We start from the raw sequence: 23,836 nt of genomic DNA on the forward strand, positions 1-23,836 counted from the left end.
TGTAATCCTAACCGCCCAGAATGACCTACAGCAACTGGTTATTGTGACGCCCACCAAATTTCTGCCATTGTGGAATGACCCCACCAGCTTATTACCTGTAACATACCCTCCTATATAAAAGATACTAATTCCTCCACCCTCTCCACAGATCCTGCTTCTGCTTCTTTTATCACCTGCTCTGCTCATCACTGTCAATGCCACCTCCCTCTACACTAAAATACGCAATGCCCAGACCTTGGTGTTATTTAACATTACCTAAACTAATGCTCGACTTACTCCATACCAACTACCTCATTGCTGTTCACCATGACCAACTATATCCTCACTCCCAATTACTTCTCCTTTGACAGAATCACCTACAGACAAATGGGCACCTGCAAGATACCATCCTACGCTAACACATTCATTGGCCATCTAGAGGAATCCTTCCTAACCAAACCCCTCACCGGGCTTAGATTCACTGATGACATCTCTGCAATCTGGACTGAGGACATGCTATCCAGATTCCTCCGGAACGTCGACATCATCTCTCCCATTCGCTTCACCTGGTCCTCCTCAGCCAACAAGCCAGCTTCCTCAATGTCGGCCACTACCTCAAAAGTGGCTACTTCGGTACCTCCATTCACTTCAAACCTACCAACCACCAACAATACAGGGTGTATCAAAAAGAATCATCTGATTTAAAAAATCTTAACTATTATGTTATTTTGAGATATGTGCATGAACAGTATGCCATTGGAAAGAACAAACTCTTTGAGTTTTACCAACAGGAATGCGGGAATTTTTAAATCAAAGGATTACTGAATGGTAGATCAGTCACACTGGACCAAATGATTCAGCTTCACATTACTGGCATCCTAGCTCACCTGACCTGACTATATATAGATTATTTTCTTGTGGAGCTTTATAAAAGACTGCTTATGTGCCTCTGTTACTAACAACAATGAATGAATTGAGACATCGCTTAACAGCAGCTGTGGAAACTGTAACTCAAGACATGCTCACTGCTGTGGGGGGAAAAAATCTGAGTACCGCATTGACATGTGCCATGCATCTCAAGGGGGCCATACTGAACACCTCTGAAAAGGTATGGAAGAAAACTTTTTAAATTTCCCGTTCATCAAAAAACAAAATTCATTGTATATGGTTATTACTTTCAGAAATACAGACATGCCAAATCGGATGATTCTTTTTTTGGTACACCCTATATTTCTGCCACCCACTTCACAGACAGAAGTTCCTTCTGAACAACCACAGCCATGACTGTTTCACCTGAAGTGAGAAGCAGTCCATTCCAAATATGCCTAGGATCTCACTAAGGTTTTCACAGACCGTAACAACACTCCCAACCTTGTCCAGAAACAGGTCCACTGTGCCTTCTCTCACATCCCCATCCCCAACATACCCAGTGTCCAGCTACAAAGTACCACCTAGGACTGGAGCAACTAAATCTCATTCTCTGCCAGTGTTTCGACTGCCTCATATTGGGCTCTGTTAATAGCCATCAACTCTACTGTAAAATCACTACACGTTTCCAGCAATGAATGGTGTTCTCGACTGGTGGGAGATGTAGAAGCATAATGCGTCCTATCCATGGTTTTAGAGCCATCAGTCTAAAAGAAGATAGCACCAAGATGCTCCTGAAGAAATGAAAGAAACACGTACTAATGTGGGGTGTGCAAGAAAACTCGGGAAATACATTCTAAGGAGGATAAGCACAGGTTCTGGCAGACAGTTGCGAGGCGCCTGCCATCTGACCTGAGGACAGGTGTCAGCAGGTCAATGCCCTCATATGCAAAAAGAATAGGATTGACAGATGATCAGGAAACTGATGAAAGGCAATTGCATAGGTGAGCAAGAGATGGTACTGTCGGAACTGAAGAGTGAAGATCCCTGCTTCAGCAAGTAGACTGTCAAGAGACTAGTCCAGAAGGTGGCAGTGGCCATCTGAACTCGACAATGATGGACTGGGTCTCACAATCTCAAAGCTGAAGATGCTGCCAAACCGTAAAACTGGCAACCATAGTCCTAGCATGAATGGACCAAAACCCAGTAAATACAAAGGAGAGCAGCATGATCTGCACCCAAGAGGTGTGTGCAAGGAAACAGTATGTTAAGCTTTCACATGCAGCAAGTCATTAGTTGTCAAATGTGGGGCAGCCATGTCAAAGAGGAGACCAGAAACCAGGATTGGGCAACAACGTCCAAGCACTTCTCACCCAAGTTCTGGGTGAAGATGGACGATGGTATGATGACAAAAATGCACGACCCACCTTTTTGGAGGAGAAAAATGAAAACAAAGGGAAAGGGCGCAAGCAGAGGCATGTCAGATGGCATCCTGGAGCCAACATCCAGCCAAGGAAGCAGAGTGGGAGCTGTATCAAATGCAGGGGTTGACCAGTGGCCCGACAAGAGGCCACTCGTTCACTGATGGCAATGAGGAAGAATGTGACAGTCAGCATGGAGCATTGTGGGATGCTGTTATTTTGGACCAATGGAGAGCTAAGTGAAGTACCAACCCGAACCCAGAACAACTGTCTGATAAAAGCTGATGAATAAAAACTAATAAGGAGCTTCCAAAGCACCATCCATGGAGGGTATGTAAAATTTGATGGTGCCAGGTAGTGTCATACAACTTATTTAGGTCACAAAATTCTGCAGTGAGCCATTGGCATTTAGAAAAATGTCTGTCAGACTGCCTTTTCCAACATAACCAGATGGTTGGTTGGTTTATTGTCCCTCCTAGAAACCACACTCTGAGGTTCAAGAACCCAGCATAATTGGCAGGCAACAATTCCCTCAAACAGTTTGAAAAGCATTGGTGAGGACAATCAGCCAGTAACTGTCGAAGGATGTTGGGTTTTTGCCCGGCTTAAGAAGAAGAATGATGATACTATCTCGCCATTGGATAGGCAAGACACCAATGAGCCAAATATGGTTGAAGATCATGAGGAAATGGAGCGGTTGAGTAACAATAAGACGTATCCTCTGATTGTGAATGGAATCAGGGCCCTGGGTCATGTTATGAGATGAGGCAAGAGCATGAAGCAACTCCCCGTCAGTAAATGGTTCATTGTATAATTTGACATGCCAAGAGGAGAAAGAGAGTGGGATCTTAAAATTTGTCACTTTGTCATCCAGAAAGCAGCTGCTTAAGAGGAGGATGCTTGTTGCAAAGCGTTCAGCAATAGCTGATATGTCAGGACAGAAATCAATCTGACGGAAGAGACCCGTTACAGTTGTGAATCTTTTCTGGACCACCAGACTGCAGAATTTGGCCCACACGTGGAATGAAAAGGCATAAGTTTCCAGGGAGGAGACTTAGTGCTGCCAGCATTTCTTCTCACTTTGTTCAAATATATAGCGAGCCTTAGCACAAAGATGCTTAAAGTGATAAGGTAGGTCTGAGAAAGATGCCATCTGAAACGTTGCAAGGCTCTTCAATGATCCTGAACAGTTGTTGCAATGTCTTTGGTCCACCACGGCACTGACTGGCAATAGAGGAGACCTATAGAAAAGGGAATAGCAATTCCAGCGGTGTGGGTGATCACATTCAAGTGTAACACAGCCTCGCTGATACACTCTGACGAAATGGGGGATGAAGGTAATAGCAGAGCCATACAAATGCCAGCTGGCTCTTTGAAGCACCTAACGTGGTAATCGGTCTTGTGGCAGCAAAGAAGTGATAGGATAATCAGAAAGATCAGAAAGTGGTCACTTCACAAAGATAGTCATGTAGCGAAGCCATGAGAATGTGGGAAGAGATCGTCAGACTGATAGCTGAAAAGGTACAATGCATGTAACTCAAGTGATTAGGAACCAATGTTCCTTTTAGGGCAACACACATTGCAGAAGAGGAGGAAATAAGGTGTTGTAGTTCTGGCAGGTTCCTCTTAATGATCACATTATGGGTGTCCAGGTTAGACGCGAAGGGGCCAGGACGGCTGGTTAAGCCCAGGATCTCTGTCTGCCACCTATGGGAATGGAATTACATAAATGAGCATTGGTTCAGAATCTGACAGTGTGGGGAAATATGGTGGCTCTGCGGTCCCCAGAGTAGCCTTGTCTCATTCTCCTCCCACTCCTTCGCAGCCTTTGATGGCTTGAATTCTTGCAAGGGCCTATCCGTGATGGGTGTGGGGACAGTTGAAGAGTGCAAGCCCTTGAGTTCACAGGCTGCAGTTCCTTCAACCATTGACTGATGTCAGGCCTCTTTATGGGGGTTTCTGGGGAGAGAAGTCCCAAGAGGAAGAGACAGTCAATAGATTTATATTCATGTATTTCATTTTCTTTCTTGAAGACTGAGCAAACCAGTGAATGTGGAGGATGGTATTCTGTGCCATTGATGCACAAAAGTGATTGTTCTCATGAACTACCTTCGTGGAGCGAACATCCGCAGTTACCGCACTGTGGGTCCACTGTGCAGCAGGATGACACATGCCAAAAGTGTAAGTTTCAGAAGAACCTCATGGGTGGTGGGACCTAAGGTTTCCTATCACACCTGCACATTATGACTAACTGAATATAGCTCCTGTCTGTCTGGAACGTAAGGTCTTTGTGAAAGATGAATCCTTGGACCATATTCAAATCTTTGTATGGATCAATGGTCACTGGTATCTCAACCAGACGATCATATGGCTGAGGAGCTGTAGACTGTGCACTAGAGGGCACTTTAATCAACAGTGATCCAGTGCACATTTATCCCAATGTCCGCCTTCATATCCGAGTGGTCAGCGAGGCAAAATGCCATGCAGAAGGCCCGTGTTCGATTCACGGCTGGGTCGGAGATTTGCTCCAGAAGTTAGACCATTACGGAATACAAGGAGTAGCTCACAATTGGTTCACCTCTTACTTTCACAACAGACAGCAGAAAGTCTGTGATGTGGAGTCTGAGTGGGGTACAGTCAAATGGGGGGTGGGAGCCACTCCTATTCCTTATTTATAAAAATGATATGCATTCTAGTATTATGGGTAATTCTAAAATATTTCTGCTTACTGGTGACACTAGACTGGTAGTAAAGAATGTTGTGTGCAACATTGGTTCAGTTCAAATAGTGCAGTTCGTGACATAAGTTCATGGCTTGCAGAAAATAAACTAACACTAAATCACAGTAAGACTCAGTTTTTACAGTTTCTAACACACAATTCAACAAAACCTGACATTTTATTTTCACAAGACTAAAGAAAGATCAAGACACATTTAGAGGATCTATTGACCTGGAAAAACTGTTCAACAATGTCAAATGATGCAAAATGTTCAAAATTCTGAGGAAAATATTGGTAAGCTATAGGGAGAGATGGCTAACATACAACTTGTACAGTAACCAAGATGGAATAATAAGATTGGAAGACCAAGAAAGACGTGCTCAGATTAAAAAGGATGTAAGACAGGGACGCAGTCTTTTGCCCCTATTGTTCAATCTATACATCAAAGAAGCAATGATGAAAATTAAACAAAGGTTCAAGATTGGAATTAAAATTTCAAGGTAAAAGAATATCAGTGGTAAGATTTGCTGATGTCATTGCAATCCTCAGTGAAAATGAAGAGTACAGGATCTGCTGAATCGGATGAACTGTGTATTTAGCACAGAATATGAATTGAGAATAAATCAAAGAAAAACAAAAGTAATGAGAGTAGCAGAAATGAGAACTGTGAGCAATTTAACATAAGGATAGATGGTCATAAAGTTAAGGAATTCTGCTACCTCGGCAGCAAAATAACCCAGGACAGACGGAGTGAGGAGGACATCAAAAGCAGACTAGCACTGGCAAAAAGGGCATTCCTGGCCAAGAAAAGTGTACTAGTATCAAACATATGTCTTAATTTGGGGAAGAAATTTCTGAGAATGCACATTTGGATCACAACACTGTATGGAACTGAAACACCGACTATGGGGAAACCGGAGCAGAATAGAATCAAAGCATTTGAGATATGGTGCTACAGATAAATGTTAACATTAGGTGGACTGATAAGGTACGGAATGAGAAGGTTCTTCACAGGATCAGAGAGGAAAAGAATACAGTATATGAAAAAACGGACAAGAAGAAAGGACAAGATGTACGACATCTGTTAAGACATCAGGGAATAACCGCCATTGTACTAGACGGAGCTGTGGAGGGTAAAAACTATAAAGGAAGACAGAGATTGCAAAACATCCAGCATATAATTGAGGGTGGAAATTCCAAGTGCTACTCTGAGACAAAGAGAGTTGACACAGGGGAGAAATGCTTGGTGGATCACATCAAAACAATCACAAGACTGATGACTCAAAAAGTGAACCTTTACATTCAGTAAAGAAATACTATTCATTGGCAGTGTGACATAGTATTCTTACATGAAAATAAGTACTGACATCATAAAGAATAATCAATCAACGAATTACTTGCATTTGTTTACAGAAACATTGATTCTCCTATGAGCAATGATTCAAAAACTAGTTGTGGAGTTATAAGCAGTAAATCCAACTGTCTGCAAAATTCCTGTGTATGAATTACAAATTTTAGATGAACATGGCAACAAATAGTCTCAGAAATGTAGATAAGCTGAAAGTGTGGTGAAAAAAGAAGATTAGAGAAGCAGTATTATTCAACATGCAGTATCAGTTGTGTATTATATTACCTTAAGTCCTGGTGCATGTGCGAAGAATGCCTCTGGGCTTTGGGAATGATAAAGTCCACCATGTCCAACAGCACCACAAGGTGCTCTTATAGTAAGACTGCCACAGTGGAACTGATTGCCACTGCGATACCGACACTTTGCAGCCTCATTTACTATCTGAAAACATAGAGAAGCTGCATTTACTTTCTTTCATAAAAATAAAGAACAAAAGCTGCAACAAGATCCACAGCCAAATTAAACCTTTTTAATGGCAATAATCTGCCATACTGGCATTTGTACTTTGCATCAAAAGACCCTTTTAGTTTGTCTTTTTCGCAAGTGGCCAGTTTCAGTTGTGTAGTTATTTTAAAGCACATGGTATAACCTCCCACATGGACATATTTAGGTTACCGTCAATGAGAGAGAGAGAGAGAGAGAGAGAGAGAGAGAGAGAGAGAGAGAGAGAGGGGGGGGGGGGGAATACACAGGTTGATATCTATCACATCAGATGACTAAATATGAGAGGAGCAGTTCTGTAATCTGAACACTGCACATACCTTCAACTTCAATCATATGTATTATTATCTGAGGTGGCCACCTAAACAAACAATTTATGCAGTAGGCTTTTTTAACACAAAGAGAGATGAACTCATCAGTTTGTCATGGAAGTCTGCAAAACCATATGACACTAAATTGAGGTTTTTCATCTGACAGTCCATAATCCAATGAGTATCCATTTTGCTGTTGTTGATGTGGTCTTCTGTCCAGAGACTGGTTTGATGAAGCTCTCCATGCTACCCTATCCTGTGCAAGCTTTTTCATCTCCAAGTAACTACTGCACCCTACATCCTTCCGAATCTGCTTAGTGTATTCATCTCTTCGTCTCCCTCTACAATTTTTACCCTCCACACTGCTTTTCAGTACTAACTTTGTGATCCCATGATGCCTCAAAACATATCCTACAAATCGATCCCTTCTCCTAGTCAAGTTGTGCCACAAATTCCTCTTCTCCCCAATTCTATTCCGTGTCTCCTCATTAGTTACGTGATCTACCCATCTAACCTTCAGCATTCTTCTGTAGCACCACATTTCAAAAGCTTCTATTCTCTTCTTGGCTAAACTATCTATCATCCATGTTTCACTTCCATACATGGCTACAACCCATACAAATACTTTCAGAAATGACTTCCTGATACATATCTATACTTGATGTTATCAAATTTCTTTTCTTCAGAAATGCTTTCCTTGCCACTGCCAGTCTACATTTCATATCCTCTCTACTTTGACCATCATCAGTTATTTTGCTCCCCAAACAGCAAAACTCATCTACTACTTTAAGTGTCTCATTTCCTAATCTAATTCCCTCAGTGTCACCTTATTTAATTTAACTACATTCCATTATTCTCATTTTGCTTTTGTTGATGTTCACCTTATATCCACTTTTCGAGACACTGTCCATTCCGTTCAACTGCTCTTCCAGGTCCTCTGCTGTCTATGACAGAATAATGAAGGTCATTCAATAATAAGAGAGACAAATTGGTCTGGAGAAAAAAGTGTTTATTTTTACAAAACAATACTTTTCCTACTTTCCAACCTGCAAAAAACTCTGTATTTTGATGTTTGAACCAATTTCCCACAAACTTTTTGAAGTCCTCGTTGTCCTGGAACCTCTTCCAACGTAACTCCTCCTTCAGTGCACCAAACAAATGGAAGTCACTAGGTGCCAAACCAGGACTGTAAGGGGGGTGAGGCAGTACTTCCCAGCCCATTTTGTTGATGGTTTCACGGGATACTTGATCAATACGAGGATGTGTTGTCTTGCTGGAGAATCACACCTCTCCTCCAAGATCTGTGACATCTCTCTCTAATGGCTGGCTTCACCTTGTTTAAAAGCAAATCTAAGTAGTATTGGCTGTTCATTGTACACTGCTCTTCGAGATAACCTAAAAAAACTGGATCTTCAGCATCCCAGAACACTATAAACATGACTTTTACTGCTGATGCTTGGGTTCTGAATTTTTTCTTGACTGGTGAGTTGGTGTGCTTCCATTCCCTGCTCTGTCTTTTTGATTCTGATTCATAACAGTGAACCCAAGTTTCATCACAAGTTAAAATTTTGTTGAGGAAGTGCTTGCCTTCTCTTTCATAATGTTCCTTTATCTCTGTGCACACTCATCAAACTTGCTTCCTTGTGTAGCTGTGTCAACTCCTTTGGGATCCATCTTGAACATGTTTTGCAGTACTTCAGCTTGTTACAGATAATGTTGTGAACTGTACTAGCACTAACTTGAACCTTATCAACTATCATTAGCACAGTCACATGGCGGTCGGCACAAATAATGTCATCAATTCGACTTTCAAGCAAGGGAATTCAAACTGCAGCTGGTCAGCCAGAACTGTGTTTGTCAGTCACTGAGTCGTGAGCACTTTTGAACTGCTCTACCCACTTGTAAAAATTTGGACATTTCATAAAACCTTCATTATATACTTTAGACATTCTACAGTATATATTCACTGGTTGCTCACCTTCAGCAAGTAAAAAACGAATAACAGAAAGTTGTTCGCATAATGTTGAGGTTTCAAGTGGACTTTCCGTCTTGAAATGTATTTTTGAGGTTATAAACTAAACAATGCTGATACATCAGCTGATCAGGGCTCATCCCAGTGATGCCAACTTAAAGAGCTGTGAAAGTACCGAACTGTTCCTACTAACAGTTTTCCCCCCAGACCAATTTGTCTCGCTAATTACAGAAAGTACCTCGTACAATGTCACCAGCAAACCTCAAAGTTTTTATTTCTTCTCCATGGATTTTAATTCCTACTCCAAATTTTTCTTTTGTTTTCCTTACTGCTTGCTCAGTATACAGATTGAATAACATCAGAAATAGGCTACACCCCTGTCTCACTCCCTTCTCAACAACTGCTTGCCTTTCATGCCCCTCAATTCATAATTGCCATCTGGTTTCTGTACAAATTGTAAATAGCCTTTTGTTCCCTGTATTTGATCCATGCCACCTTCAGAATTTGAACGAGAGTATTCCAATCAACATTGTCAAAAGCTTTCTCTAAGTCTACAAATGCTAGAAACGTAGGTTTGCCGTTCCTTAATCTATCTTCTTAAGATAAGTCATATGGTCAGTATTGCCTCACTTGTTTCAACATTTCTATATAATCCAAACTGATCTTCCCCAAGGTCAGCTTCTACCAGTTATTTCATTCATCTGTAAAGAATTCGTGTTTGTATTTTGCAGCTGTGATTTATTAAACTGATACTTTGGTAATTTTCAGACCTGGTAACACATGCTTTCTTTGGATATTTTGCCTGTCTCATCAATCTTGCTCACCAGACGGAAGAGCTTTGTCATGGCTGGCTCTCCCAAGGCTATCAGTAGTTCTAATGAAATGTAGTCTACTCCTGGAGCCTTGTTTCGACTTATGTCTTTCAGTGCTCTGTCAAATCATTCAAGCAGTATCATATCTCCCATCTCATCTTCTTCTACTGCCTCTTTCATTTCAATAATACCGCCCTCAAGTACATCGTCCTCGTATAGACCCTCTATATACTCCTTCCACCTTTCTGCCTTCCCTTATTTGCTTGGAACTGGCTTTCCATCTGAGCTCTTAATATTCATGCAAGTGGTTCTCTTTTCTCCATAGCTCTCTCTAATTTTGCTGTAGGCAGCATCTATCCTAACCCTCGTGAGATAAGCCTCTACATCCTTACATTTGTCCTCTAGCCATCCCTGCTCAGCCATTTTGCACTTCCTATTGATCTCATTTTTCAGATGTTTGTATTCCTTTTTGCCTGCTTTATTTACTGCATTTCTATATTTTCTCCTTTCATCAATTAAATTCAGTATCTTTTCTGTTATCCACGGATTTCTACTAGCCCTCATCTTTTTACCTAATTGATCTTCTGCTGCCTTCACTATGTCATCTCTCAAATCTACCCACTCTTCTACAGAATTTCTTTCCCCCATTCTTGTCAATTGTTCCCTAATGCTCTCTCAAACTCTCAACAACCTCTGGTTGTTTCAATTTATCCAGGTCCCATCTCCTTAAATTTCCACATTTTTGTAGTTTATTCAGTTTTAATCTACAGTTAATAACCAATAGATTGTGGTCAGAGTCCACATCTGCACCTGGAAATGTCTTACAATTTAAAACCTGGTTCACAAATCTGTGTCTTACCATTATATAATCTATCTGAAACCTTCCTGTGTCTCCAGGCCTCTTCAACATAGACAACTTTCTTTCACGATTCTTAAACCAAGTATTAGCTATGAATAAATTATGCTCTGTGCAAAATTCTACCAGGTGGCTTCCTCTTTCATTCCTTATCCCCATTACATATTCACCTACTACTTTTCCTTGTCTTCCTTTTCCTACTATTGAATTCCAGTCCCCTGTGACTATTAAATTTTCATCTCCCTTCACTGTCTAAATAATTTCTTTTATCTCATCATACAATTCTTCAATCTCTTCGTCATCTGTGGAGCTAGTTGGCATATTAACTTGTATCTTGAGAGTATCCATATGAAGGTGGAATTTGAACATACTTTGAACATTAGTTATGAGTCTGTGGCCTGAGAACTTTATAAAATGTTCTTTCTGTTAACAACCTAAAAATGAACGTTTTCATAGGACATAGTTTAATATGGCACTTTGTCCTTTTCAGTGTGAGGAATATGACCCAAGCTACACACTGTGGGATATGGAACAAAACATCAGGATGAAAACAGTTTTATTTTTGTGTACTAACACTGCGAGACAAGTAAGTACATGAGATGCAAATGTTATTAAATTTTTTCTTTTTGTTATTTCGCTTTTCTGCTCATCATTTATGAGCATACAAAAAGTAACTAATATTCCAGTTATTCTAGCTCCTAAAAAGAAGATAGTCTGATTATCTGTGCGAAGTCCCATCACAAAATGGACAAATGGTGGCACTGCATTTTGTTGAAGCATGACAAGCGATTAATGCAACTATCTCTCTCTCTCTCTCTCGCTCTCTCTCTCTCGCTCTCTCCTGAAAAAAGTATATCTATCTTAAGGAGTGTTCCCACTCATCCTTTGCACAGAAAAGATCATCCATGTACATCATTACCAAAAATGCAAGTAAACAGAACAAAAACATTGTATAAATTGGCCACTAGCATGTGAGTAGTTCTTTGTAAATACCTGATCAAAAGCGGGAAGGATGTAGTCAGCAAACTGTATTTCTGCAATTGCTGTTGCTCCAACATTTGCAAGACCTATTCCAAAGCCTACAATGCCCTGTTCACAGAGAGGAGTGTTGAATACTCTATCTTTGCCATACTTTTTTTGTAGGTCCAGTGTGCAACGAAACACTCCACCAAATGCAACATCTTCTCCAAACACAACTGGGGAAAAAAAAGAAAAATAGTAACTGCAACATGTTAAAGTGAACTTAATATTAACTTTGTAGTAGTAACAGGTAAAAAACATAATACAGTTCTCTTTTTGTTTTAAAAATTACCACAAGATATGATTACAACTACTACCTGCTTCAGAAACAAACTGGCTAACTTCAGAATCTGTATCTAACAAGTTGGATAAAATGAACAAAGCATCCATAACAAGCAGTGTCAAGTTCACAAGAACTTGACTTTTACCATTAGCAATAAATGCCATGATGATATATGAAGAGATGACTGTAAAATGTGAAGTTGTTTTCTTTACATAATACACAACACTTCAGTGCCATTACTGCATGCAAGAATAGCCTATTGTTACAGGGGGTAAAAAAATAAAAAATAAGACACCACTGTCTTCAAGTCTACACAATGTGAGAGACTTCTACATGCAAACAATGCTATATTTTCTTTCTTAATTTTATCTAGAAGTTGCTCCATTTTAGCTTATTATCTTCAGCTAACACTCGTATTTAAACAGTTATTTAAAGTAAACTGAAAGTAATTTATACAGATTTAGAAGAGTAGAGTCATACCTGCAGAGGGATCCTTATTGAGTGTTATATCCATTGCACTGTTAATTGCCTGGAACATATTCATCTTCAGCGATTTCCCTTTTAAGAGAAAAAAAGTGAAATAAACACAAGTCAGTACAGTATGATAGAGAACACAAAGACTACTGACATCAATATCCTGAAGTTTGCCTGTTATGGTATTCCAAATAATATGAAACAAAATTTTCCATGTATGTCTAGTGAAGGCTCTTAATTTTCTTAGGGAGGAAAATATATATATTAAAAACAGAGATTCCAAGACTTACCAAGCGGGAAAGCGCCAGTAGACAGGCACAATAAAATAACACACACACACAAAATTTCTAGCTTTCGCAACCAACGGTTGCTTCTTCAGGAAAGAGGGAAGGAGAGGGAAAGACGAAAGGATGTGGGTTTTAAGGGAGAGGGTAAGGAGTCATTCCAATTCCGGGAGTGGAAAGACTTACCTTAGGGGGAAAAAAGGATAGGTATATACTCACGCGCACACACAGACACAGACAGACAGACAGACACACAGACAGACATCCATCCATACATATACAGACACAAGCAGAAATATGTCTGCTTGTGTGTGTGTGTGTGTGTGTGTGTGTGTGTGTGTGTGAAGTGTGCGCGCGCGCGTGTGCGAGTATATACCTATTCTTTTTTCCCCCTAAGGTAAGTCTTTCCGCTCCCGGGATTGGAATGACTCCTTACCCTCTCCCTTAAAACCCACATCCTTTCGTCTTTCCCTCTTCTTCCCTCTTTCCTGAAGAAGCAACCGTTGGTTGTGAAAGCTAGAAATTGTGTGTGTGTGTTTGTGTGTTATTTTATTGTGCCTGTCTACCGGTGCTTTCCCGCTTGGTAAGTCTTGGAATCTTTGTTTTTAATATATTTTTCCCATGTGGAAGTTTCTTTCTATTTTATTTACATATATATTTCCCAGTTATAATTATGTAATTAGTAGATATTTGGGAGCGTTAACTGTGTCTAGACTAATGCAAATATTCAGATTTCAGTCCTTGGCGGGTTTCGGGATTTCTTCCCAGCTGTCTACATCTAAATACATAGTCTGCAAGCCATCTTATTGTGTGAGGCAGAGGGTCTTTTGTGTACCACTATCACTTCCCCGTTTTTCCACTCCTGTCACATATGGTTCGCAGGAAGGACAACTGCTGATAAGTCTCAGTGAAGCTTGAATTTCTCTAACTTTATCTCCATGGCCTTTTCACGATATATAGACAGGATGAAGCAATATGTCGTATTCACTCTTCTAGGAACACACATTCCTGGAATTATACCAGCAGACTATACCATGATGCGGAACACCTCTCTTGCAGTGTTTGCCTATGGAATTGACTGAGCATCTTCGTGACACATTTGCAACTACTAAATGGACCTGTAATGAGATGTGCTGCTCTTCTTTGAATTTCCGCTATTTCCTGTATCAATCCTATCTGGTACAGATCCATGACTGATGAGCAGTATTCAAGTATTGGCCAAATAAATGTTTCTTATGCTCCAAATAAATGTTTCTTATGCTGCTTCCTTTGTTTATGGACTACGTTCCCTGAAAATTCTTCCAATATATCTCAGTCTGTCATCTGCATCACCCACAATCAATTTAATGTGGTCATTTCACTTCAAACTGGTCAATACATGTACTCCTAGATATTTTATGGAAGTAACTGCTTCCAGTGACTGTTCTGTAATCACATAACCATACAATAAACGGTATTTTTATCTCTCTATATGCACTATGTTACATTTGTTTATGAAGGAGGTCAAATACCTCTCCCTACGTTCCAATGTTTTCATCACAGGAATACTGCAACACACCATTTTACACATCAAGAGGTGCTTGTCTTTCACTGAAACTGAACCTGAGCCAGTGGGACTCACTTCGCCTGTTTTGGGGAAACCTATTTTTGTCTGGTGCTAGGAGGAGGCAAACACAAGGAGGCAAGCACAAAAGAGTAGGGATCTAATCTTTGGCAGTTCAAATGTATGGCAAATGAAGGTACTCCTCAGGTAAATCACAGCAAGGGACAGGAAAGAACACCAGATGCACTCAATGTTTATGACTAGGGACCTCATTCAGGATGTTGAAGAGGCTATTCCAGCAGCCATTGAGGGAACAAGGTGCAACTAACTGTAGATTATGGTGCACACTGGAATGAATGATGCCTGTTGTCTGGGTTCTGAGGTCATTCTTGTGTCATTCCAGCGATTAGCATAGAAGGCTGAGAAGACCCGTCTTGTGTATGGAGTTTCAGTGAAGCTCACAATTTACAGCACTGTCCTCAGACCTGATCATGGCCCTTTGGAGTGGAAGGACTGAACCCGAGACTTCAAAGGTTCTGTGACAACCCAGGCTGCGACTTCCTGGACTTGTGCCAAAGGGTTGAGTATTGTAGGGTCCCCCTAAATAGATCGGGTGTGCACTACACATGAGAGCTGCTTATCAGGTAGCTGACTTCATGTGGGGTGCACACAAGGGATTTTTAGATTAGGCGACTCTCCATCCAATCCAGATAATGATATCTGTAGGAAACCCAGAAGTATCAGTGTAAGATTGAAAGAAATGCCTCCCACAGGTGAGAGTATTAAAATCCTAATGGAAAAGTGCCAAAGCATTCACAACACAGTGCCAGAGTTTGAAGCTCTCATGAAAAGCAGTCAAAGCTTGAGTGATACTTGGTACAGAAAGCTGGTTGAAATCTGAAATTGATAGCAGTGAGATTTTTGGGGAAAATTTAAGTGTATATCAAAAGGATAAGCAAATGGGAAACGTAGGTTGTGTATTTGTCACAGTAGACAAGAAACTCAAATCCATTAGGTACAAACTGAAGTTGCATTTGAGATTGTTTGGGCAAGACTCCGTATCAGGGGTGGGCATAAAATGACAATTGGATCCTTCTATCGCACACCAGAGTCATCATCTGATGTAACTGGAAACTTCAGAGAAAACCTCAGTTCACTTATACGTAAGTTCTCCAATCATACTAAAATATCGGTGAGACTTCTATCATCCAACAATTAATTGTGAAAATTAGTTTCATTGGTGGTGGGCGCGATAAGACATCATGTGAAACTTCACTAAATGTGTTCCCTGAAAACTACCAAGAACAGATAGTTAGGAACCCCACTCACGATAGAAATATATTGGATCTAATGGCAACAAACAGACCTGACCTCTCTTGGGGTGTCCACATTGAAACTGGTGTCGGTAACCATGAGGTGGTTGTGGCAACAACGATTACCAATGTATGTAGGACAACTAAAACAAGCAGAAAGATATATATGTTCAGTAAACTAGATAAAAAATCAGTAGTGTCATATCTCAATGAGGAACCTGAAACTTTCAGTACAGAACAGGGGCATGTAGAAGAACTCTTGCTCAAGTTTAAGAGAATAGTTGACCATGCAGTGGGTAGATGTGTATCCAGTGAACAGTTCATAATGGGAGGGAGCCTCCATGGTGTACAGTCACTGTAAAGAAACTTGTAAAGTAACAGATATTACTGCATAATAGGTGTAAAACAAAGCAAAGGGCTATAGATAGAGAGATGCTGAATGAAATGTGTTTGGCTGTCAAGAGAGCAATGTGTGATGCCTTCAGTGACTACAGTAGAGAGAATATTGTCAAGTGGTCTTTCACAGAACCCAAAGAAATTATATTCATAGGTAAAGGCTGTTAGTGGCACCTAAGTTCATGTCCAGTTACTAGTGCATGAGACAGGAACTGAAATTGAAGGTAGCAAAGTGAAAGTTTAAATGCTTAATTTTGTTTTCAAATGTTCCTTTACAAAGGAAAATCCTAATTAATTATCCCAATTTAATTCTTATACCACTGAAAAAAATAAATGAAATAAGTATAAGTGTCAGTGGTTCTGAGAGAGAGCTGAAATTGTTAATTTGAACAAAGTTGCAGTCCCCCATGGACACACTGTCAGATTCTGTACTGAAATTGCGGCTGAGTTAGCACCTCTTTTAACTATAATCTAGATCATAGATCTCTCGAACATAGCCAGATTTTGGAAGAATGTACAGGTCACACAAGTCTACAAGATGGGTTGCAGAAGTGATTCACAAAACTACCATCAAAAATCCTTGACATCCATTTGTTGTAGACTCTTAGAATATATTCCGAGCTCAAAGATAATGAGGTATTTCAAACAGAATGACCTCTTTAACCAGGATGGATTTCGAAAATAGTGATCACATGAAACATGTGAAACTCTCACTTTACTCACATAACATACTGAAAGCTTTGGATCAAGGCAACCAGGTAGAGGCAGTATATTTTGATTTCCAAAAAGCATTTGACTCAGCACTGGAGCTATACTTATTGTTGAAAGTATGACCATATGGGGTTCCCAAGTGAAATTTGTGACAGGACTGAGGACTTTCTAGTAGGGAAGACACAGTATGTCATCTTAGGTGGAGAGTCGTCGCCAGATGTGCACAAACAGACCTGGAGTGTGCCTCAGGGCAGTGTGTTGGGACCCTCCCTGTCATATTGTGTATTAATGGCCTTACAGACAATATTAATAGTAAAATCAAGACTTTTTGCTGATGATGTAATTATCTACAAAGATGTGCTATCTGGAAGAGACTGCAGAAATATTCAGTCAGATCTTGATAAGTTTTCAACATGGTGCTGAGAGTGGCAACTTGCTCTAAATGTTTCGAAATGTAAAATTTTGCACTCCACAAAACGAAAAAATATGCATTGTCCTATACTATCAATGAGTTGCTGTTGAAACTGGCCAACTCGTACAAATACCTGGGTATACATGCTGCTCCACAGCTCTGACAAATTTGAATGACACCCTTGTGTTTCATAATTTGACAAAAGCTGCATAAAAGGCTATTTATTCACAAACAAGCCAGACTGGCACCCATCTTTGGCAGCAAATAGCAATATTTTGAAACTTTGTACTTTTATGTTTTCTAAAAAGGTTAATGTCACAGTTTTTAAAAGCTTCCAAACATTCTCATTTGTTATATCTAGCTCCACAATGATCGAACTTGTTTGTGAATAAATAACCATGTTTTGATTTGTGAATCAGAATGATGATGTTCAAATACTAATATTCAGTTGATAGGAACATTCAATACTGCAGATTCCCAGATAATATACCACTGTTGCCATGTTCACTGATCTCAAATTGGGTGTGATGTGGGCAAGTGTGTGGTACTGGACTCACCCTGAAATCTCGGTTGTAGTGACAGTCTGATCTATAGTGTAGCTCACGGGCAATGTTATATTTGAAAGGGATAACCTGGTTTTGAATTGGTGAGCCAACAACTGTGAATGCCAAATAAACAACATAACAGTCTGATGAATGTTTATGCAAGCCATATTTGACACACCTTTCATTATAAAAATTAAAACTGCAAAGTAAATTTAGAAACCTATATTAGATTATAGACATATATCTAAAAACAAAGATGATGTAACTTACCAAACAAAAGTGTCGGTATGTTGATAGAGACACTAACAGATACAAACACACACACACAAAATTCAGGCTTTCGCAACCCACGGTTGCTTCATCAGGAAAGAGGGAATGTGTGTGTGTGTGTGTGTGTGTGTGTGTGTGTGTGTGTGTGTGTGTGTGTGTGTGTTCCTGCCCCTTTTCCCCCCAAGGTAAGTCTTTCTGCTGCCGGGATTGCAATGACTCCTTACCCTCTCCCTTAAAACCCACATCCTTTTGTCTTTCCCTCTCCTTCCCTCTTTCCTGATGAAGCAACCATGGGTTGCAAAAGCTTGAATTTTGTGTGTGCTTTTGTGTCTGTTAGTGTCTCTATCAACATAGCAACAGTTTCGTTTGGTAAGTTACATCACCTTTGCTTTTAGATATATTTTTCCTGTGTGGAAAGTTTCCCTCTATATATTCATATCATTAATTAGAATATAGACAAGTATACAGTGAGTGTTTTGATGAATATTATTTACATATGCTGTACATAAACTATGAAAAAAGGAGAGGGTCCACTACATTAATTCTATCATAATTTACCCATCAAGTTCAAATAACTAGGATGAAACTATGCATCTTTCAAATTGTAGTAAAAAGATACTCTCAACAACTAATATGGCACACTTTTAAAACAAGACTTTCTAGCAATTATTCTGCATTGAAATCAAAGTTTGTTTTTACTAAGAAAAAGTATTACCTTAAAATATTGCTTGCATGATAAATAGTTAGACAGCAGCATTTGTACTTATAGCATATTGTTATGTGAATGATCTACAGAAAAAACAATTAACCAAATAATTACTAAAATACAAGATAATATATGAGGAGGAATTCAAAACAAGAATGTTATATGTCCAAGTCAACAAGATAGCATATCTTTCATTAGTACTGTTTCCTAACACTACATGTTGCTATTAACAACAAGCATAAAGATGGCTAGACTGACACCATCATTTAAAAAAAGCAAAAGTCTTTAACAAACTACAGAATTTAACACATTCCAACAGATGAGACAAAACCAGGCATACACAGCACAAAATTCTGATAGTTAACATGCTAACTGCCACAAGGCAGTTACCACCATCCACAGCATAGTTTCATACCAGATAACATACGCTGGTGGTGGAACTTCCATAACAATGTGTGCGGCAGTCAATGTGTTAATCAGTTTTTTTTTTTTAATGTTACAGTTTCAACTGATCTTAATATGACAGTAAAAACATATCAAGTCATTCTGATTAGCATGAAGAAAGCTGTGCAATTTGAATACGACACACACACACTAAAGTGTTGGTGCATTTATTATTGGATAATCCATGAGTTCGTATTTGTCTTAGGTGTGAGTAGTGTTGTGTATAGGTCTGAAGGAGAAATTCAATGGCTACTTGATCTGTGCTGCACTGGGCAATGACATGAAGATAATTATTACATTATTGCAGCAATTTGGCTTGATTGTCAACTACATGAGGTGCCATGCTTGTATTGCAATTATGAAGTTGACTGGGGTCTTGAACTCTCATATCAGGGACCTGTACATGTGATGGTGTCACCATGACAATATTTGGTGATTCGTCTGACAGGGGACCTAGTTTGAGAGATCTAGTTGGCCACCAGGGAGATTGTTTTACTAACATATTACTTTTGTTATTGATCCTCTTTAAATTTTTTTGAGCACGAGACAGGAGTCAGTGGGAGAAGTGTGTTAGATTGATTATTTTTTGTAGGGTAGTATACTCTGGGCATGTGAAGTACAGGGGCAAAGTAAGGGGCCTGATGTGTTAGTGGTGATCGTCGAATCTAAATCTGGGAAGCATCAGCATGCGAGGGGTGGTTCTTGGGTTGGTTTGAGATTGTGGGGATTGTTATTTAGGCACTGGGCTTCCAGAATGTGTTTTCCAGGTGTTGCATAGTCAGAGTAATGTAAGAATTAACTTGTGGGGCTGATGGAAGATTATAGTGATGAGGAGTGGATTACTGTCACGTCTGATGTATTTTCTTCTAATAGGCTTTCGAGGAAAATGGGTTTTGAGCATTTGGCAGTAAGAGCGAGAGGGTCAGAGAGAGAGAGAGAGAGAGAGAGAGAGAGAGAGAGAGAGAGAGAGAGAGAGAGTGTGTGTTTGTTTGTTTTGGCTTTTTGGTATGAAAGGCTTTGTTTGAGCTATATAGGTCAAGTGAAATTCACAATACTGCATTTTGGATTGGTTTCTTCGTATCAATGGCTTCATTTCAGCAATGTAGGTAAAGTGAAATGTGGGATTCTGTGGTTTTTGTGTTTGTAGCACTCTGTCAGGTGTTTGATACTGTGGATAATATTTGTTTTGGGGTGGTACTGTTTTTCATATTGTCATATATTTAGCTTGTCCCTGCCCTAAACCCCCATTTTCTCTCAGTTGTTCCATTAGTTTCACTGTGTTCCTGGGGTGAAATACTCTCATTTCATTTTTATTTTTGGTAGCATGTGTTATGTAGTGACATTATGATCAGCACATTGGATATGCTGCAAATATGGGTACCCGCCTTCTCGATGATGTCATGGGTTAAAGGAGACAGGTGGAATATGATGCTTCAGTAATGCCCTACATTGGAATGGGAAGTGAAAATCAGATCAAGTTTGTGAAATCAATGAAAGCAAAGGTGAAATAAGGGTTGTGGTATAGCATAGCTTGAGGTCTATGGCATTTGCTTCACTGTAGCCTAATTTCCTGTCCAACTAAGACAGACTTTGGTAAAGCTGAGACATGACAGACCATCAAAGTTCTTATGTACTGAATGTATTACTCCTATCATTAGTCACATGATCTCTATTTCATTACATTCACAGCCCTACTCTGCAAACCAATGTGAATTTCACTGCAGGGGGCACTTCCCATAGTATCACATAGGCTACTATGTTTTTTTTTTTCCTGCTCCAATTACATATGCTTTTAGATTTTTTATCGATCTCTTGTGCCTTCCTTCCAGTGTGTAAATGTATTCTGAAACACTAAATTAAACAGTGACCGAAGAAATATTTTAAATTGCCAAGAATCAAATAATTTTGAAACAGATCTGATCATGGATCTGCAGTGAACAGCAACTCGGCCACTTATTCAATAAAATAATTTATGATATATTCTCTTATTCTGCCCATCTCCTACCTAGGACTACATGCACTAGCAACACTTTCTTGAAAGAGCTAGGAGCAATCCTCTGGAGTTACAACAGCTCATGCAGAAATTAAACAAAAAGCTCATATTTATCATTACTGTTCAGTTAGTTGCTAACTAAGTAATGTTCGAACACAGTGAAATGAAAGTGTCAATTCTACCAAGGATTTAGCAGTGTTATGTCAAAACATTTTTCAAAAGTCCTGATACAAGAACGAAACAAAATGTACACAGATTTGCATGAACACCAACCTGCTGAGGTGATGCTCTTCTCTTCAAGACTTTTTCTGTTCAGTTACCCCTGCACAAATCAACAGTTCACGTTGCCAAGCCTATTGTCTGGAACACGTCACACGAAGAGCCAGTCGTGCAGATGCTGATTCAGTTGATAAATCTACCAAAGGGAAGAATTACATTCCACTGACACAAAATGAGCTTTTAACTGCTGTGCTGTAACCCTCAGTTCTGAAATGTACTGTATGTACAATGGTTACTAGGTTTGGGAGTTTGACGCATTTAATAGGAATATCTCAACTACAGACGAACTATGACCACTCTATATTTATATATATTCATTCCTTGTACGGAAGTTCCTGAGAGTTATACGGTTCAATGCATTGCACAGCGTTTCCCGTACACAGTATCGGTGGCTTGCAACGTCTGTCTGTTTGCCAACTGTGCGAAGCATTTTAAGGTAACAGAGTTGGTTCTATGTGAGAACAAAGTATTTGGAAATTCAATGTCATTTCACTGCGGCAATTCTTGTTGAGAATCTCCACATAGTGATCCCGAAGACGCCTCGCGGCGACTGAAACTCACGTTGGGTACCACCTCATCTATGTATTCATCTAACTCACTTTTTATATTGTTTTCCGGTTTTAATAACACATATTATCAGGTGGAAATAGCAGAAGACGATTCTTTTGTACGATAAATCTCAACGATGTTAATGTTACAATTACATTCCGTGCTGGTGTCTTCCGAGATTACTAATATTTACAACTTTGTTTTTGTTATGTTTCAGGCACAACTGCATATTCCATTCTGCTATTCAATTACATTTACGTATGCTACATAAACATCGAGCTGCTTATTGTTAACAAAAGCTACAAAATATATAAACAAAACAGTTCCCAACTAACTCTAGTTTTCAACACAACAAAGTGATAATTTGCTGCGTTCCATGGAATATTCATTCGTTGACCACAGTCTAACCACCATGTACAACTGTTCCGATATTAACCTTTATCCGACGTTATTCCATCAGGATAATACTTGAAGTGCGACGACTTCCGTATAAAAACGAAATTATAGCACTGCGTTAGAAACTTATTGCTACTCGTAGCTAAACACTTCAACGCCCTCATTGCGAACACTCCAAACTGCACTCAGAAATCAAAACGTGTCGAGGATGTGGTGCTGCCCGCTGCGGATGTGCTTCTGCAGCACTGAACCGCTGCCAACCTCCCAGTACCTTACTGTTATTATGGTATTTAATAAAGTTTGTCTTGAGATTATATACATATGGTGTGAGTGTGTATGCGTATTATACGAAAATGTGCTCGATATATGTCCCAAACATTTTGCTCTGCAGAAGTTTGTTTACTTGGATGATGTACAGGTGCAGAATACCATACGCCCTCCAACATTTAATGATGTCTGCGCGGATATCCGCACAAAAGGAACGTTATTCGATAAATCACGGCATATGTGGTGTGAAAACACAACAAGTTCAATCTACTGCTCGCTCGTCATCTGTCGGTGTAGAAAAGACATTTTGGGAGCAAGCGAGGAGGCTATTGTAACCTCAAAGTTTATTTCATTTATCAAAGAATTCGCAATGGATAAAATTCTGTGTCCTGTGTTCGCAACTCGTGTTTGCAAACAGAACGCAAGAAGCAGAAAGACCAATCAAAATGGTGTATGTAGACAGCAGCAGCTTAAGAGAAAGCAGTTTTCGCATATAAATTTAGTTCGCGAGTTGCAGGTGGAAATTGACGATTAGCTTAATTATTTCCGGTGAAATTGGAAACATATAATTCCCCTTTGATGTTCAGAGCCTGTCATATAATACTGAACAGGCAACAGAAAGAAGCTAAAGTAGTTAGAATTCTCAACTGCAATTTCGAAACGAGCTTTGAGTGAAATCATACCCAACACATTTGAAGCTATGTACTCTGTCTTGAAGCAAGACTTCACGAAGGCAGAAAAATGTATCAATTCTGTAATAAATCAATTCTGACATGTTATAAATAACATTTTTATGGTTAGGGTTTTGTAAAACTCAGTATATTCTTAGAAATTATAGGTGTAGCCAATGAGCTGTAGTTTAGTTTGTTTCTTAGCAGGAATTTTCACTGCCTGAAGACTACCAACAATCTGTTGCAGGCTTTTGCGCCAAAATGTAACTCCGTTCTGAATTCTAGACATGGATTCGTAATCTAACCAAAAAGTCTTACTTCTAGTATTATGGTTATGCATTCTACAGCTCACCCCTAATTCACTTTCGTTGTGCAAACAAGGCAGCCCTTGAGTGCAAGGTCACAAGCTCAGTCTTTCGTATGGCTAATTTGAAAGTTGTCAACAATTTTTTTTTTTTTTTTTTTGATTCATCAGTCTTCTGACTAGTATGTTG

General features: G+C 39.6%; 1 protein-coding gene across 3 annotated transcripts in view; it reads right to left on the bottom strand.

Annotated features, from left to right (window-relative positions):
* The window catches only part of LOC126354482 (2-oxoisovalerate dehydrogenase subunit beta, mitochondrial), a 142,025-nt gene extending 119,078 nt beyond the window's left edge, over positions 1 to 22,947 (bottom strand). The window contains exons 1-4 of one of the 3 annotated variants that reach the window (XM_050004200.1): positions 22,445 to 22,658; positions 12,570 to 12,647; positions 11,780 to 11,982; positions 6,620 to 6,775 (exon numbers count right to left, since the gene is read on the bottom strand). In XM_050004200.1, coding sequence (XP_049860157.1) covers positions 6,620 to 6,775; positions 11,780 to 11,982; positions 12,570 to 12,647; positions 22,445 to 22,568 — 561 coding nt within the window. In that variant the 5' untranslated portion in view covers positions 22,569 to 22,658. The other 2 variants (XM_050004199.1, XM_050004202.1) reach the window with 2 other exon arrangements.
* Between the last annotated feature and the right edge of the window lie 889 nt (positions 22,948 to 23,836).

Source organism: Schistocerca gregaria, chromosome 3, assembly GCF_023897955.1.
Source record: "Schistocerca gregaria isolate iqSchGreg1 chromosome 3, iqSchGreg1.2, whole genome shotgun sequence".
Classification (NCBI taxonomy): domain Eukaryota; kingdom Metazoa; phylum Arthropoda; class Insecta; order Orthoptera; family Acrididae; genus Schistocerca; species Schistocerca gregaria.